Raw genomic sequence first — 17,544 nt, 5'->3', positions numbered from 1 at the left:
CAAAGTCACCTTATCGCTCAGGACCTTACCACCATGTCTGTAAAACTAAGGGCATCCCAGCTTTATATGAAGGAATCACCTGGGGCTCTTGTTAAAAAAAAAAAAAAATCCCCAGCATTACAGCCACTGAACCAGGAGTCCAGAGGAAGCTCTAGGACCATCGAATCTGCTTCTTGTCACCTGAAAAGTTTGTAAGTTCTCGCTACGTGATCTCTAAAGTCTCTTCTACTGATGATTACCTTCAGTGATTCAGCTTTCTCACTGGAGTAAGCTCAGAATTTCTAAACCAACAGAATTTCTGTTTGATGGACCAGGAATCACTGAAAATATTATAAACATTGTAAGGATCTGTAGCTTTTCATGGAGAAAGGACAGAAGAATGAAGAATGGATAAATGCACTAACCCTGGTTATCACCTTTTGAATATAAAATAGAATAGACGAGCTCTCTGATTCAGCTTTAAAATTTTTATTTGCTGTAAAAAATACTCTATATCCAATGTACCTGTATTACAAATAAAAGTCTTAGCATCAAAAATAGAAAATAGTAGATGATGCTATTTCCTATGGATAAGAGAAAGGAAAACTCACCGAAAAGTGTAGGAACTTCACATCCTCCCAGAAGCTTTCCTAATAAAATAACAATTATCCAGCTGGTCAGAGGTAGAGTGTGGGTTTTCCTCCCTAATATTTTAGAATATAATTTATTATCCACCATTCATAGCTCAAAAGCAAAGGAGGCATCCTTATACTATTGAGTTTAAGCTTAATGTTATGGATTTCATGAAAGAACAGGATTATGATCTTGCAGAGCTATGATAGTTTAATTTTCTAGTAATGCCTCCCTCCCCAAAGGAATATAAGAGAAGCTGAAAATGTCCAGAAATGACAAACGTAATAATATATTTTCTCTGTCAAAACTAGTCTAAAATTAACTCGAATTTGTGTATGACATAAAATACTTAAATATTTTTTTCTGACAATTGACCTTGACTAATTGGAGCCCATCATATACTCTCATTCACTGTATTCGTCTATAGATCTTATTTAAAGGGCAAGAGCAAGCAGTTGTGAAGTTTGTGTACTACATACAGGCACCAAGGCGAAGGGGTGAGTGGTGACTAAGATCCACTCCAAGTTGTGCTTTCAGGTATCATCAGTATGTCCCCCCTACCTCTCCCTTCAGTTCCAAGGAGTGTCTCCTGGCTTGAACAAAGGCACTGTCTGTCTGCAAAGTCAAGCAGTACCGTGGTGCTCTTTCCAGTGGAGGTAGCGCCTTTCTCTAATTGCCACATCACATAGCAGGGACCCTGCTTATATGGGTTAATTATCATAAAGGATAGCAGTGGCCATCTAGGCTTGCAGTGACTATTTATATACTAGTAAATGTAGTATTTGACCCTTCCAAGATGTTGTTGAGGACAGATTTAATTTGGTGAGTTCTGTTGAGCCAAGATTTTACTATGGCGTAATGGCTAGTGGGGCAATAATTGATGGTGGTTTTCTAAAAATGTTGGGTTCTTTCTAACCGAAGGTTATGGTCACTTACAACTTTTAGGAACCCAGGGATATGGCTCATTGGAGACTCTTCTTGAAAAATAGTGCTACACATTTGGAAGGAAACGAAAAAGAATTATTTTCCATAAAAGATACAATGAGACTTCTACAAATTGCCATTTTCAGCTTAACTTTGATTTCTGATGAAAAGAGTGGGGGCAGATCATTAATTATTTTGCAGGTCTGAGTGGATCAATATTTCAATGTGTGTCAGTAACATTAGATGGCTATTTTAAACAGCATAGTATCAGAATCTAAATATAGGAGTATTACATAAACTAGAAAGAGATTTTCTTTAGTGGTCCATTAATAATGCTGATTATAGAAAAAGATTTTCTTTAGTGGTCCATTAATAATAATCAGCATTATTAATGGACCACTAAAAGAGTAGAGTAGACCCAGCAACATGATGTCGTTGTAAAGTGGCTAAGACCTGAAAAAGTCAACATAATTCCAACAAGACTGCTTAGATGACTAAATCACACATAGTTGGTGCGATTTGGTGTAACTTCAGGGACATGATAAAGGCTCCCACCTCCCTCCCTGCTCACCTCTCCCCCAATACTTCTTGTATTTGTTTGATGATGCCTTATGGTCTAAGATTCATATTCTGTTCTTTGACGTAAAGGTTTGCCTGCTGCTAAAATGCAAATACTTCTGAGGTGGGAAAAACATTCTGTAGGCATTATCAGTTCTTTCAGAGAGCACATTGATAGGGGGAAGAATATAAAGGACTCCAGAAGGTGGGGAGAGTGGAATTAACTCTGCTTCAGAGATCAAAATAACTTTATGTAATTAGCTCTGCATAAGAAATGGTAATTTAACTTACAGATGACTAGGGGTCTGCTTTGATCCGTCCATCCCTAATTAGCCATGTTTACTTGGAGAAGTCACTAGCTTCTGCAAGCTCCAGTTTGCTCCTCAACAAATATTTAAGTGCCTAGTACATGGCAGACATGATGTTATTCTAGGATTCTTATGAGAAATGCATGGGGCAATCTTAAAAAGTGCTTGGTCTGTACCTGGCACAGAGTAAGAAAAATCTTACAGAGTTAGCGAGCATAAGAATGATCCCTTAAATCTATAAATCCCTGCACAGTTTACAAAGCACTTTCACATCTGTTTTCTCCTTAAGCATCTCTGTGGGTGAAACTAGCCAGATATTTAGTGTCCCACTTCATAGATGAAGAAACTAAATGAAGCTTGGCACAATTCACTTGCTTGGTTGTACTTCCTACTGAAGAAGATGGCCGGCCAAAATGTGGGAAGTTGGCCGCATTTTGTGCTTTGCACTTATTACTCATCCCTATTTTATAGATGGAGAAACACAGTAAGGCTTAGAGAGATTTTGATTTTCTTTTCTGAAACTTGTAGGGAGAAAGATGCTTTTAAGAAAAGTATTAGTTGGCCAAATCCTTGTACATATTGGTAAAGGGGTAAAAAGAGTTACTTACATGAAGAAGAGAATGTTGGACAATTTGATCTCCAAGAGATTAAAGTTATTGTAAAGGTCTTGTTGCTCTTTACTTTCACTTAGGTATTGGAAAATTAAGGAAGAAAGATGTAGACTGGAAGTAAGAAAATATTTGACCTAAAAAAGTTCCTTAAAGTTTGAGAAAGCCTACCAATACAATTTTGAATCTCTTTCACTAGATAAATTTAGGAATCTTGGATGGTCATATTCAGAGGTGGAAAGCTTAACCAGGGCGTATCTTGAAATGACCTCTTCCAAATCCGGTTGTTTGATTCAGCAGACATTTAGATGACTTAGTGTAGAAGAGGAAAATTCTAATATTATATTTTGTCCAATCATTTTCAACCAAACGAATATTTCCTTTAAAAGCAGCAAAAATGAAATGAAAATATTTTAAACGTTCCCATTGGATGCTGAGGCTATGTCCTGTCCTCCCAATTGAAAAAAGCTTTTTCCATTGGTCAGACTATTCCAACCTTTCATTGGTTGCCTGGGAATAAAAGCATTTGTCACCATGGCAGGACAATAGGTCTCTTTAAAGGATTTTCAACTCTTTACCAAGCTGGAAGACTCTGGGAATAAGGATTGTCTATAAATCAATTGGTTGTTAAAAGCATGCATGCCTTCTATAGGCCTTAAAATTTTGGTTCAAATTAAAACCTTCCTAGAATGACATGAAAATCAGAGCTCGCTCATTATGGTGTGTAACCTTGCTTAATTTTTGTTTATAAATTCAGTAAAATACCATATGTGCCTGTCAACTTGATGGGTATGTGTGAAAAATCTCATCCATCCTTGAAACATGGCTTTTTGGGAGATAAGAAACAGAGATAACTTCTTAGACTAAGGCTAGTACCAAGTCTAAGGGAGTAGGTTGAGTTAGAGGGAATACAACCGCCTTCTATTTTGTGGATATTGGCTGGACACTGCAATTATAGAAGGCACTGAGTTATTTTAATGACCTGCTGTGGTCAGGAAATTGTTTTTTTCCCCTTTGACTCAAATGATCTTTAGCTACATCATGACATTAAACATTACCAGACAGCAAATGAATTTAGACTCTTAAAAAAAAAAAAATCGATGTCATTTAAAAAAGGTGGAGTTTTCTAGAATAAAGTACACTAAAAATATGTAACGACAAGTGCAATCTTTGATTGGACCTGGTTTTTCCCAAATGACTGTAACTTTTCTGTGCCTTTGAAAAATTTCAAAGTAAAAAAGTTGAGGGGAAACCTCCTAAAATTTCAGCTCCATTTCTTAAAAAAGTTATCTGGGATGATATTTTGGGGATAACTCAGAGGGAACTACTTTAAAACTTGTTTAATAAGAAGTAGGATTATAGCTCTGTACATTTTTGGTAAAATATTTGGCACGATGCCTTATGGGAACTCAAATAATATTTTCTTAAGGGCTAAAATTCAAAACAGAGAAACTTACAAAAGGAGAGGATACAGTTCCAGGTTATGAAACGTGTCCATCAGCCTGATACTGTAATTACAACTTTTTTGTAGTTCATAGTATATTATTTTCATTAGTCCCCGAGCAGAAGCTTGAGTCATCAAAATAAATCTGCAGGAATTGTGCACGCAGAGTTTGCTATTGAGCAGTTTGATATATGACACCCTCTGTCCTATAGCTGCGTGTGTGCCTCCAGCTTTTCCAAGCCAAAAGCAGGGCCCAAGATTAGAGTAAAATATATTTTAGGGTGTGTTTTTGTAGATATTGACTGGGACACGAAAACAAATACAGGAGTGATTAAATGCTGCGAACAAAGTGGGAACTTCACTGGGAAAGAAAACAATACTGGTAGGAGATGTTTAAGTTAACTTTAATGCAGTGACCCTATCGGTTTCATCACTGAGTGTGTACACACGGGGTGTGTATAGGGATAGCCTCACCAAATGAGAAGAGAGAGGACTTGGAGGTGCCTTGGGGAAGGGGGAGATCTTGGAAGATTGGGATTTCTTCTGGACCTCAAGGAGGAATGATGAAACCAAAGAGAAACAATCCAAGGCAGATGAACAAGATCGTCCTGATCTTCGTGATTTAAATTAGATCGTAATGAGATCTGTTCCCCTCCTTCCGTTTGCGGAATCAGCACTAAGCAGGAGCCCCCAAACTGCTCCATCACTCCCTGCGATTCGCTGTCCGGACACTCTTCTGCTGCACCCCGGAATCCGTGTTGAACTCTTCTCTGGTTGAGTGGTGCATTGCCAGCCGCTCTGGGACCCCCCCCACATGGCAGGCAGCACACCCCACTCCGCTCTTACATCTGCCCAGGGTGCGGCGTCGGGAGAGGGTAAGAGAGCCAACTCGCGGAAAAGTTCCTCGTGGGAGATGACTGGAGTCTTCGGGCTTCCCCAGTCCTCCTAGTCCCAGGGCCACTGGTCTTTCATTACGGTGGCGCTGCAAAGATTGCAGGTTCTGAGCTGCAGAGACCCCGGGCGATGCGCAGCTACATCTCCCCGGCAAAGATCCGCGCTCTTTCCCACTGGAAGCGCGGGGGACGCCGCCGCGGTCGCTGGGACTGCTGGCGGGGCTTGGCCAGTGCAGGGAGACTTTGCGCCACTGTGCTTTGTTTTCCTGCCGCAGGAACCCGAGACTGTCTCTTTCTACCAGACTTAACCTGCCCGCAGCAATAGCCATGGAAGTTGCGGCGGCACAGAACCAGAGGGGACCGCTGGGAGCTGCACCATTTCTGGATGTTTTTTCTCTACACAGACCACTTCCTGCCTCCTTGGGGTGAGTGGAATCTAGTTTGTAACGTCGACGGCGTAGAACTGAAGCTGATGGAAGGGGACTGAAGTAGTGCAAAGGGTTAATCTGCTAAGTTGTTTTTCTTGGGACGGGGGGCTCTCCCCTTTACTTTCTCTGCCTCCCCCCCCTTCGCCAACAGTCCATTCCAAATTCTATGCAGTTTAGCAGTTGGACTTGATTAGGCCAGTTAGGAGTGGGGGTGCTGGGATTAATTACTTAATTTTTGGTGGATGCCCCCCTGCCCCAACTTGTCTTTGTTTACATTCTGAGAATGGAGAATTAAAGTGTAGGTGAAAGCCCCAGCGGTTGGTGGGGCGGGGCGGCGTCTATTGATTTAGCAGAGAGAAGATCCTAGGCGCCAATGACTAGTGCAAGTTATTAACTCGCAGGAAGACTCCAGACCCTTGATCCTGCTCCCTCACCCCAATAGGTCCATCCTAAACCTCCCAGCCTTCAAATAATCATCCTGTTGATGCTTTTCTGGGGAAGGTTTTCCAGGTCCCAATATAATTTCTAAGAAAAACTGCAAACTGTCTTGTACACAAAGGATGCTCAATAAATGTTTGTTGATTGGCTGAATGATGTACCCTGAGGCTGTATTTTGTGCCATGGAAATTTGCCCGGGGCAGGAACTAATTCCCTAATGTAGACCCCAGGGCACCAGGTTAGTCCAATTCATTTTACAAAAAAGGGGCTGGAGTCTTAGATAAGATAGTATTTAGACCGTCATTACCCAAAAGAACCCACGTGACAGCCTCAGGGTCAGTTTCATGGGTCCAGGGACCAGATGAGCTCAGTTGGTTTTGAATTTCTTTGTTGTGACCTTGGGCAAGTTACTTCTCTGAGCTTTGGTCTTCTTACCTATAAAATGGGACCACTTAGAGCTTTCTCAAAGGGAAGATGTAGGGAAGATGGATGAAGAGAAGTATGAGAAGGTTAGGGGGGCATTTTGATAAATGTCAGTCTTACCTCCCCATCTTCAGAGGATTCAGGAGAGAGAGAGAATCTTTCTCTGTGGACATCTCTCTGACTTGGATGCAGGTAAAAACATGGCATTGCCGCGATTGGGCTGGGGCCCGCCTGCCAGCAAGCAGCTAAGGAGGAGGGGGCAGAGTGAGGCTCTGGAGGCTTCCTCAGGAGCTTGGAAGCCCCCTTAGGGTCTTGGAGCAGAATTTACATACTGGTGTCCCTGTCGATGTAGCTGGAGAAGCAAAAATTCCTTGTTGGTCTCGTTTCCATGTCCCATCCATCTTCTCAGCCTCCTAGTGGTGGTGGTGGTGGTGGGGGGGCAAAATGTGGAAACAGTGGCCCCGGAGAAGGTGGCTCTGAAGAGCCTGGGGGACCTGAGCCTGAACAAAGGCTCAGGGTGGTGCCGTCAGATTGGTACCACTTTTGCCTGAATGGGGTCTGCAGTCCTGGAAGCCTGTAGGACCAGTGACAAAGCACTTACCAACCTTTCCCACAGATGACAGTGGACCTCCGTGGACTCAGAAAGCTGGACATGACAGTGGGGGGTAGATGATGAGAAAGATGCTGCCGACATAGGGCTCCTCAGAAGCCTCAGGGTGTCCTAGGGTGGCATGCAGTTCAGAGAGCAACTCCTAGTGTCGGGGTTTAGGGCCACAGCAGGCAGGCTCAGGAATGAGCAGGGCAGTTACTTTCTCTTTCATAAGTAAAGGCAATAACAATCTAATTGGACCTCATGGCACCAGATTGTAAGCTCCATGCAGTCAAGGTCCCTGCCTATCTTGTTCTTTGCCATATGACCAGCACCTAGTGTGGTGATGGTACATAGAAGAAGTTCAAGATTATGTATATGGAATGGATAGTAACTTCAACTACTTCCTATCCAACGTTGCTTCATGCAATTCATGCCTTCATTTAGCAAGTATTTCTTGAGCATCTACTATGTACAAGGCTTCGTTGCTAGGCATCCAAAACAATTCGTAAACATTGTTTATATTGGTACTTCCATTGGCTAATCCAAGACCATCTCGGCCCACCAGGTTCTTCTGGAGACTGAGGTCCCACCGCAAGCCCTGTGCAGCTTCAGGCGGGGGCAGTGAGAGTGGGGGTAGGGAGGAGTGCCAGGTTTAGCCTCTTTCTGGGAGCATGCCTGGAGGCCCTATGCTCCGGTACCTGCTGGGCCCTCGGACTCCTGGGGCCGCCACTTCCCGCAGCTGCCAGGTCTTGGCAACCCCGCTTTCCTCTGGGGCCGCCGCGCCTCTCTCCAGCCTCATCCCCGGCCTCCTAACAGCGGCCCCAGCTGGGCTGCAGGTAGCTGGGGAAGGGACCGGGCTGAGCCTGGGGAATGAGCTTCCCGGGGCGGGGAGAGCGCTGCCGATGTGGAGCGGTCCCAGAACAAAAGGCTCATGGCTGGCACCGGCCTCTTCGGAATGCGCTGGGGACGTGGGTTCGGAGCACAGGGGCAGGAGGGGACTGGGGTGAAAAAATGAAGTGAGAAAAGAAGGGGGGTGCACCCAAGGTGGGAGTGGTGACAAGAGGTCGCTCCCAAGGCAAGGGTCTGCTGCGAGGCCGCCAGGGCTCTTCCTTCGCCTCCTGCAGAGCCTTCCAGGCAGCCAAGCGTGTCTCCGGCTGCAACTCCACCAAGCGCGCCGCGGCCGCTTCCACGGCCGTGCGCCCGCCCGCCGGCCGCGCCAGTAAGTAGCCGCGCGCCTGCCGCCCGCCGCCCGCTCCCCGCCCCGCTGCGCCGTGGCTTCCCGGACGCCTTGCCGGTTGATCCCCGCTGCTCCGTGGGCAAGTCCGCAGCCGGCCGCTGCCTGGGGCCGGGCTCCAGGGGCCGAGAGCGCCAACCCCGGCCGGACGCCTCCACCCACTGCGCGCTCTCCCGCCGCCGCGCGGCTTCTGCGGCGCAAAGCGGGGAGGGTCGTCCTCGCCGCGCGCTCCCCGAGTGCCGCGCCACCTCTACGTCCAATGGCTTTCGTGGGGTGGAGAGTGGGGGGCGTCGCCTGCGGGCGAGGAGCCACAGCCAGGGTGGGGCGTGTGCGCTCTGCGCCGCGGAGCCAGGCTGACGTGCCCGCCAGAGCGCGCGCCCGGACGAGAGTGTGTGTGTGTGTGTGTGTGTGCGGGAGTGTGTGTGCGCACACGCCTTCGGGGGGCTGGAGTGCCACTGCAGTGGGCTTCTCCCTCGCTCCGGCCCTCGGGCTGCTCAGCCCCCCAACCTGCCGGCACCGCAGTTGGGAAGCAGCTGGGCTCTTTCATCTTCCTGGGCCTCCCTCTCCACCCACTCATCGTCAATCTTACTTTTCCTTTTACCCGGACAGGGGGTGGGGGGACTGCTGCCAGCCACCCCTCAACCGGTGCAAACACCCAAGCCGTTTCCAGTTCTCTCCTAAGCCAGTATTTTCCACTTCTCCTTCTCTGGGGTTTCTCCACGAACCAGTCCAAGGCTCTCCCCAATCCTTGGAAATTGTTTTATTGGACCGCTGTACTGAGGCGTGTAAAGCTTGAGGACTTTATTATTATTTCGATTCTTTTCATTTCCTCCCCATCTGGGCAACGGAGCAATGAAATTTCCAATCGAGACTCCAAGAAAACAGGTGAACTGGGATCCTAAAGGTTGGTATTTCCTACTTTTGGCCGCCCTCACCCTGCCTCCATCCCCGGCGTGTGCACGCTTCCGTGAGTGGAAGCACTCTTGCTCCTGGCAGCGTGTGTCCTGAGGCAGGAAAATGCGCCTCGGAACTGCAGCGCGGTGGGAAGAGGGCGGAGGCAGCGTGGGTTCCAAACCCAGAGAGTGCTTGTCATGATCATATAGTCATTGTCTCTAACGGATTGTTTCAAAATCTAAAGATACAACAAGCCGGCTCTTTGGCTTGAAATTGCACCAAGTGTCGGATATTTGCTTTTGACTTTGTGTGTGTGTGCGTGTGTGTGCGTGTGTGTGTGTGTGTTACGTGTGTGTCCTTTGTTTCTGGTGATCTTTGTCTCTCTGGCAGATGGGTGGGGTGCCTCCCCCTGGACCTGGGGCTGCGCTGCCTGCCCAGGGCGTCCGCAATGGGAAAGGTTTCCTGGCAGCAAGTGGGGTTCAGATCTGCAGCAACAGTCTCTGGAGGTGGCCCTTCTTGCAGGGTATGCGGAATAATGGAGCCCACGGGGCCTTCTGAGTCTTGGCTCGATCTTATTACCAAACCAGGCAGCTAGTTTGGCTCCCAGGGAGCAGAAGGGGGTGTGGGGAGTGGGTTGGGAGAAGGGTGGGGCTGGCAAGGGCTAGGGAGGAGCCACTTAGTGAACCTGCCTGAGCAGTAGTGTCGTTTACAGTCTCTTAAAAATGTTGGACAATGTTCCCTCTGTGCAAAAGGGAGCAACTAAGACAGATTTGTGTGTGCCACCGTGTCTGTAATTAGCAGACAGATGTCAAGGTTCCCCCTGAGATCAGCATGGGAGAAGAATAAGTTGAAAGGTAGTGTCCAGTGTTAACAAAAATGCCATTTAGCATTTCTTTTCTCATCTGAAAACTGAGTCCAGCTAGGGCGAGCCTCTGTGTGTTTTGGGGTTGAAATTTGTTCCTTTGATTGGAATCTTTTGATTTTTAGCACCAGTGGTTGTAACTGTAGATGCTACTTGCATGCTTTTGTGTGTATGTTTATTTAGTGTTCTTTACAAGTGTATTTTTTTCTTTTCTTCAGACTGGAAAAGAGGAAACCTTTTCATTTGTTAAGTAAATGTCTTATGAATTGACTGGCTATTGAAGAGAGAGTGAAGAAATATTGCCTACTTTCAACACTGAGGCCGTTACACCTTAAATACAACCTGCATCTTCTCTTTTGTCTCTAGATTTCTGGAATTATGAAAATATGCCTTAGCTTCTCCCCCTCCCCAATCCTGGCAAAGCATATTTATTGAATACCTACTACATACCAACTGCTGTCCCAGGTACTGGAGATACAGTCAGAATAGCACAGACAAAAGCTCTGCCTTCTTGGAGTTTATAGTGAGGGAGACAGACCTAAATCAGTCATCGCACAGAGGAGTGGATAATTACAAGTTTATGTATGTCCCATGAAGGAGAGCATCGGGGTTTTAAGAAAGTGTTGGAAGAGATTGAGAATGATCAGGTTATGTGGGAGGTCAGGAAACATAGTCAGACACTTGTAGTGAAACCTGGAGGATATGTAGGGAGTAATTAGCTAATGAGGAGAACTATTGCAGAAGAGGGAATGGCATGTACAAAGGCCCCGAGGCAGAAGGAGCATGTGTATTTGAGGTACTGAAAGGAAATTTCTATGGCTGGAGCAGAGAGCAAGGGAGCATGTGTTTCGAGGTGTCATTGAGGGATCTATAGGATCACACCCAAAACCTCGTGTTGTTGCAGGTAGGGTGGAATTGTGGGGTGTGGGAGGAGTGTAGTCTTCGTCTTAAGCCGCTGAAGGCTTTCAGGCTGAGGAATGACATGTTCTGAACTAAGTTTTAAAACAAGTGCTGTGTGGCTCTTGTGGAAGTAAGCAACCAGATACCCTGGTGGCACGGACTGGGAATGGAGAAGTAGATGGCGTAGGGAGTGACGAAGGAAGTGAAATCTACAGGTTTTTTGTGAAGAACTTGTAGAGGTGGAGGAATTGGAATGGTTGGGACAGCAGCCAAGGTGGGACCAGTCTTGAAGGCGCGTGAGTTTAGTCTAGGGTTTGCCAAGTGGGAGATGTCTCTGTGTCACTCAGGAAGTGTGTCAAGTGGGCAGTTGTCTAAAGAATCAGGTGGGGATTTTCAAGGGACTCCGATAGGGAGGGCTATGGGGTTAACTTTGTGACACTTGCCTTGGCTTTTAAAATACATTCCTATATGATCATCATTTTGCATATTTATGTCACAGTGATAAACACACGTTACAGCCTGACACAGTGAAGAAGCATGCAAGTAGCAACTATAGTTACAACTGTTGGTGCTAAAAATAAAAAGACTAATAAAAATAATAACACTTAATGAGCAATCATTGCATACCAGGTGTTTTATGTAGATTATTTTATATAGTCGTTCTCATAATACTTATCTCATAATACTTATCTGATGGTTTAAGTGTTACTGTCCCCATTTGGCACTTGATTGCTATAGGGTACCACTATGCTGCCTTTCAGTAAGGTGCTCTGACTTCACGCATAATTGTTCCTGAAGGTGGGGGTGACAGTAGTCTTCCTTAGCCAGAGTGAAGGCAGAAAGAAAGTAGGAATGAGGGTAGCAAATCTCACACCTGTGTAGAACTATGTGCCAGGCACTCTATAGTGCTTTACATACATTAAATAAATGACTTATTAATTAATTAATTATTATTTAATTGGAAGATTAATTTATTTAATCATCTTTATTTAATCTTAGGAGGAAGATACTGTCCTAATTTGACAGTTGACGAATTGAGGAACAGAGGGGTTGAGTACCTTGTCCAAGGTCACACAGGTGGTAGATGGAAGGGTTGGACTAGAATATAGGACCTTAAACACCCTTCAAGTCTATCTCTTAAGTTATTGGGACCTCTGGCTCTTGCCCTGTGAGGTTCCTAGAGCTCAGGGACTGGAGAAGCCCAGTCAGGGGCTGGGAGGAGGGTAGAGAGGAAGAGGAGGTGGAAGAGGACGGAGGTAGTGAATCAGCCTTTTCCACAGTTCCTTTCTCCAGCAACCCCTCTAGCTGGCTAGCGTCTCTACTCCTTCCTCTGGCGGGCTAGTCACTGACTACTGGACAGACCTTGGGTCTGTTCCTTGGGGATTAGTGTTTGCACAGACCAAGTGTGTTTAGCAGGGCAGAGATAAAGGGGATCCTAGCGTTATATGAGGAAAGTGAAGGGATAGTTCACGTTCAATGGACTGTGGGATTTGAGTGTTTTCATACTTTTAGGGGGAGGCGCTCACAGATTGTGGAAGGAAGTTGTAATTATGATGTTTTGCTTACAGCCCCGTTACCTGACAATTTAATAGCGCAAAATGAAGGTGGATTGAGAACAGATTGGTTTTGATTGCACTTGGGAGAATTATGCAAAGCACTGTCGAGAGGTTTACGTATGAAAATAAGACCTAAAGGTAAAATGATTATTCTCTGGTGAGCTCTGGCCTTTCTCCATATTTGTAAAGCTAAACCTTTAACAAATAGTTACTGTTTGTGCAGTACCTACACAAAAGTAGATTGGCACTAAGTCTTTTGCTTTCATAGCAGGATTTATAAGTATTTTAAATTACTGGGATCACTTGTTGATGATTTTCTGCTGATCATTGAGATCAGCTTGCTGCTTTTATGTATGTTAAGGGCTTTTAAAAACCAATAAATTAGCAAACAGTATTCCCACGATTTGAGGCAAGTGTAAAAAACTCTGGATTTTGGGGCAAAAAGAATCAGTATCTAGAATGCACTGTAGCAATAATTAGCTGTGTGACTTTGGGCTGCTCATTTAGCCTCTCCAGGCTCCAGTTTTCTCCCACATGCAAGGGGGCCATTGACATGGCCTCTTTGACCTTACCTCTTCAACTTACCCCTTGATCTGACCTTTGGGCTACTCGGCTTCCTTTTGTTCCTCAAATAGAGCACACTTGTTCCTGTCTCAGGGTCTTTGCACTTGTACTTTCCAGAGCTTATAGCGCAAGTTTGCATTGGCTGACTCCTTTCCATCCTTTGAATCTCAGCTCAAGTGTCAGCTCATAGCAAAGGGCTTCCCTGTCCCATCTGAAGACCTCTCCTCTCATTCCCCAGCCCTATCACTCTCTATTATGGCACCTGCTCAACTGTCTTCCTGGCACTTGCCACGACCTGAAACCTTCTTACTCATGTGTCACATTCGATGGCAGCCTTCCTTGCTAGCATGTGAGCTCTTGTCTTGTTGACTGTCATGACCCCAGTGCCCAGGGAAGTGCCTGCCACAGAGTAGACACTCAATAACCTTTTGCTGAATGAAGGGATGGATGGTGGGATGGATTGGAGAGGTTCTCTAAGGCTTCATGCGTCATGGAAATTCCAGGACTCCTCTAAGCTACAAATGGCAAAGAACAAATAAGGAGAAGGGAAGAGTATCCCAAATAATGGGGTATCAGAAAGGACACCGATGTCTCCACGTCCTTGTAGGCTCCCTGTTCTCTGAAGCCTCCATCAGACTGTTTTCCTTCTGTTCTCCTGTTCACCAGGGGTGAAAAGGTTGGTTGGAGTGAGGTGGGGGTGGGTGGGTAAACTGACAAAGATATAGCTGGTCTAATTAATATTTTGGTTCATATTGGCCATTGGTCTATAGCTCTTTTTAGATATTTAAATCCACTTAAGAAAGAAGCAAAGCTCCAGAGCTGGAGTTGGATTTTTTTTTTTTAAACTGCATTTTTAGTGCTTACTTTAATGTAAAATTCCAGAGAGGTCTGTATCGTACGTGTGTATTACCTTTCGGTTTATAGAACACATTTTACAAATTATCTCATTTGTTCTTTCAACAGCCCTATTTTTGTCAGTACTGAAGTTTTAGATTTACTGGTGGGAGTAGAAAGAGTAAATGGGGGCCCAAGGCTGCAAACAGGCAGAACTGGGGCCAACCCAGGCCTTTTGATACTTACATGCAGAGCGATTTCTCTAAAGCTTTTCTCCTTTCCAGACTCTTTGACCCTCCCACATTCTCTCATTCTTTCTTATCCAAAAGTGTATTCAGAGGTTTCTCTGAGAGATTTAGAGGAAAAAGATCTTGGGTGATCCGTGAGTCCTTAGTCAATTGCTGTTTCCTACAGGTGGTACTTGCATTGGTGACACAGACTTCATCCTGGGAATTCTGGTGAAGACTCTCGGATCTCGTTTCTCTGCTGGCTAAAAAGAGATTTCAGTCTCTTGTGAATGTGAGCCATGCTCAACTTGCGAGGTCACTTGACTGCTTTCTTTATTAACGTGTTTCCAAACTCATTTGTATAGTTTAGATTTTCTGGAAAGAAAATAATCGATTTTGATTTAATATCCAACTTTCAGAAGATCAGCTTTTCAAATGAGATTATTAATGTGCCCAAATCACCACAATTATCCTAGAAAGTAAAGAGGAAAGATGTTCCAAAGATGGTCTGAGCCAAGATTTGGTTCAGACTTCTTTTCCAGCAGTGTCTGAGGGAGTGTTATCATCCTTTGGCCAATCTCAATGATTTCTGGGAAGAATTAAGACTGGGAAGAATGACTTTGTTTGTTCTGCCTTGTTTTCAAAACAGGTTCGCTTTAGCTCTGTCTTAGTCTGCTGGGACTGTCATAACAAAATACCATAGGCTGGGTGGCAAACAACAGAAATTCCTTTTCTCACAGTTCTGGAGACTGGAAGTCCAAGATCAAGGGCTAGTAGGGTTGATGTCTGGGGCGGACCCTTCTTGGGTGCAGACGGCCACCTTCTTGCGATGCCCTCACATGGCGGAAAGTGCTCTGATGTCTCTTCCTCTTCTTCAAGGGCATCGGTCCCATTGACTAGAACCCTACCCTTATGACCTCATTTAACCTTAATTACCCCCGAAAGGCCCTATTTCTGACACAGTCACCTTGGGGTTTAGGGTTTCAACATATGAGTTTTTTTTTGTTGTTGGGCAGGATGGGGGGGTTCATGATTCAGTCCATAGCAGAGCATCATCTTAAATCACATGCATTTAAAAAATGCAATTTATATCTTGCCCCAAAATTAGGAAACTTCAATCACAGCCGAGATGAGGTACAAAGTGTATCTAATATAGACATAGATCTAGGGGCCCACTGTTGGCAAGAAAACTGTTTTTTGAGATAGTGGATTCTTTTTACTTTTGGTCCATAGGGAATTGGAGAGAGTGTTTAATTATAAAACAGATTGAAATGATTTTGCTGTTAGCCAATGAGGAAGTTTCAGTTTGGATAGCTCCTTTGGCTGAAGCAGCAAGGTACATAAAAATGACCATCTTTTGCCACACTCAGATTCTGTTCTAAAGGAAATGGACTGGATGATCCAGACAGGGTTAGAGTTGGTTAGAGGCTCAGCTTTGCATGACTTGGTAGTGGAATTTACCTAAATGTGGCACCAGCACCATGTTGGTTACAGCCACCTGGCAGATGTCTTATGGTGGAAAGAAGAAAGATGTTCAAGGTCAACCTGCCCAGTCTTAGTTCTATCCATCGATTATTGAGATTGACAAAAGGATGATGAAGCTCCCCTGGACACCGTTGGCAAAGAAGTCTGAACCACATCTTGGCTCAGGCAATCTTTGGAACATTATTTTTTCTTTGTGGAGGTCAAAGGGACCATCCGCTTTTGGGCTCTGGTCCTAGTAGTACTCTCAGTGGAGACTTAACTGTTTATCTGTGTCAAGCTCTAACTGTTATCCAGAATGGAGAAACAAAAACCTCATATATACTTTCTAGAACATTTAATTGTGGTTTGCAGGCAGAGACTGAACATTTTTTTCCCTTATAAGTATCTGAGACTGAGTACTATGAATTGAAAATGAAAACTGACTCTCTAATCCTCCATTTAAGGTTGGGGTGGGGAGTGAAGGCCTGAACCATTGGCAAGGGCGGGGTGGTCAAAATAGAAATTGCATCCTCTTGCTTCTCCATTCCCAGAGCTAGGGATATGGAGAGGGGTGGGCATAAGAGGTTGGGTGAAGGGTCAAGTGGGTAGGCTTTCAGGGGGTACTACCAATAACGTTGGTTCCATTTTCCATGGAAGGAACTTTAAAGCAGAATAGAATGGTGGGAAAATATAGAATTTGGAGAATTATCCACTTCCATACAGAAACCACATGATCACAGAAACTTTACCCCTCCTTCCTTCTTTCTTCTTTTTTCCTTTCCTTTATTCATTCTGCCCTCCTACCCACCCCCCATTCCTACAGAATTCTGATATCAGTTGCTATCTCAATCAAAAAAATCTTAATTTTTTTTAATTCAACTACCTAATGTAGGGTAGTGGTAACATTTGCAGTTTAAAAAGAGATGCTTAAAGAGACAACGTAGATTTGCTCAAGTGATGAAGAATCTGGCAGTCACAGTGACCTTTGCAGATGGGCTAAAATGAGAATATTTGTAACTCTGACGTACGAGCTGACAATTTTACTACCAGGAAAATGAATTTCTCATGTTTAAGCAGGGCTGTGGATCCCCAAAATAACACATTAACTATTTTAGCAGGATAAAGATAATGTAACCCACCAAATTTAATGTGATATGAGCCTGATAGTCTGAATAGAGATGCTCAATATCAGGTGTGATATTTGACAACTGAACATTTGCTACTTTTGTCATGTGAGACAAGAAAGCAGGTGTTAAATGTTTAAGAAAAATAGATAGGAGGAAAAGCTTAGGGAAGAAAAGATTCTATCCATTAACTTATTTTTTTCTCTGCAGATCTGGGAGAATCTATTGTTACCCATTTAATCCATAAACCAGTGGGGTCACCTCATGGATTATACTGGGTGAGAATGTTGCTTTAGGCCAAAGGCATTAATTTTTCATGTTGGAATTGGAGGCCATATGGGAAGTAGTTATGTTAGATTTGGTTCAGCATATACATCCTTAAAATAATCTCGTAGGAGTAAATGCATGTTATATTCATTTAACTAAGTCTCTGGGCAAGATGCCACCCAGCTTAGAGTGGAAGGATATGATTTCTGGTGCTGGCTCTGCCACTCTTATAGAAAAGGAGAGAGTTGAGATATTGATCACTAAGGTTACTTCATGCCCTGATAGTCTTAGACCACCTGGGTCCCAATTCAAGCTACATCACTTTTTGGTGGCTGATTTGGGCAAGCAGATTTATTTCTCTTTGGCTTGGTCTCTCATCTGTAAGGTGGA

At 44.6% G+C, this 17,544-nt stretch overlaps 1 protein-coding gene across 1 annotated transcript in view; it reads left to right on the top strand.

Moving 5' to 3' along the window:
- Nucleotides 1-8,757: 8,757 nt before the first annotated feature.
- The window catches only part of KCNK10 (potassium two pore domain channel subfamily K member 10), a 112,045-nt gene continuing 103,258 nt past the window's right edge, over nucleotides 8,758-17,544 (top strand). Inside the window, exon 1 of the mRNA XM_039883976.1 lies at nucleotides 8,758-9,366. Within this exon, the coding sequence (XP_039739910.1) occupies nucleotides 9,315-9,366 (52 nt within the window). The 5' untranslated portion in view covers nucleotides 8,758-9,314. The remainder of the gene's footprint in view (nucleotides 9,367-17,544) is intronic.

Source organism: Pteropus medius, unplaced genomic scaffold (assembly GCF_902729225.1).
Source record: "Pteropus medius unplaced genomic scaffold, Ma_sr-lr_union100, whole genome shotgun sequence".
Lineage (NCBI taxonomy): Eukaryota > Metazoa > Chordata > Mammalia > Chiroptera > Pteropodidae > Pteropus > Pteropus medius.
This window is presented reverse-complemented; position numbering and strand designations above follow the sequence as displayed.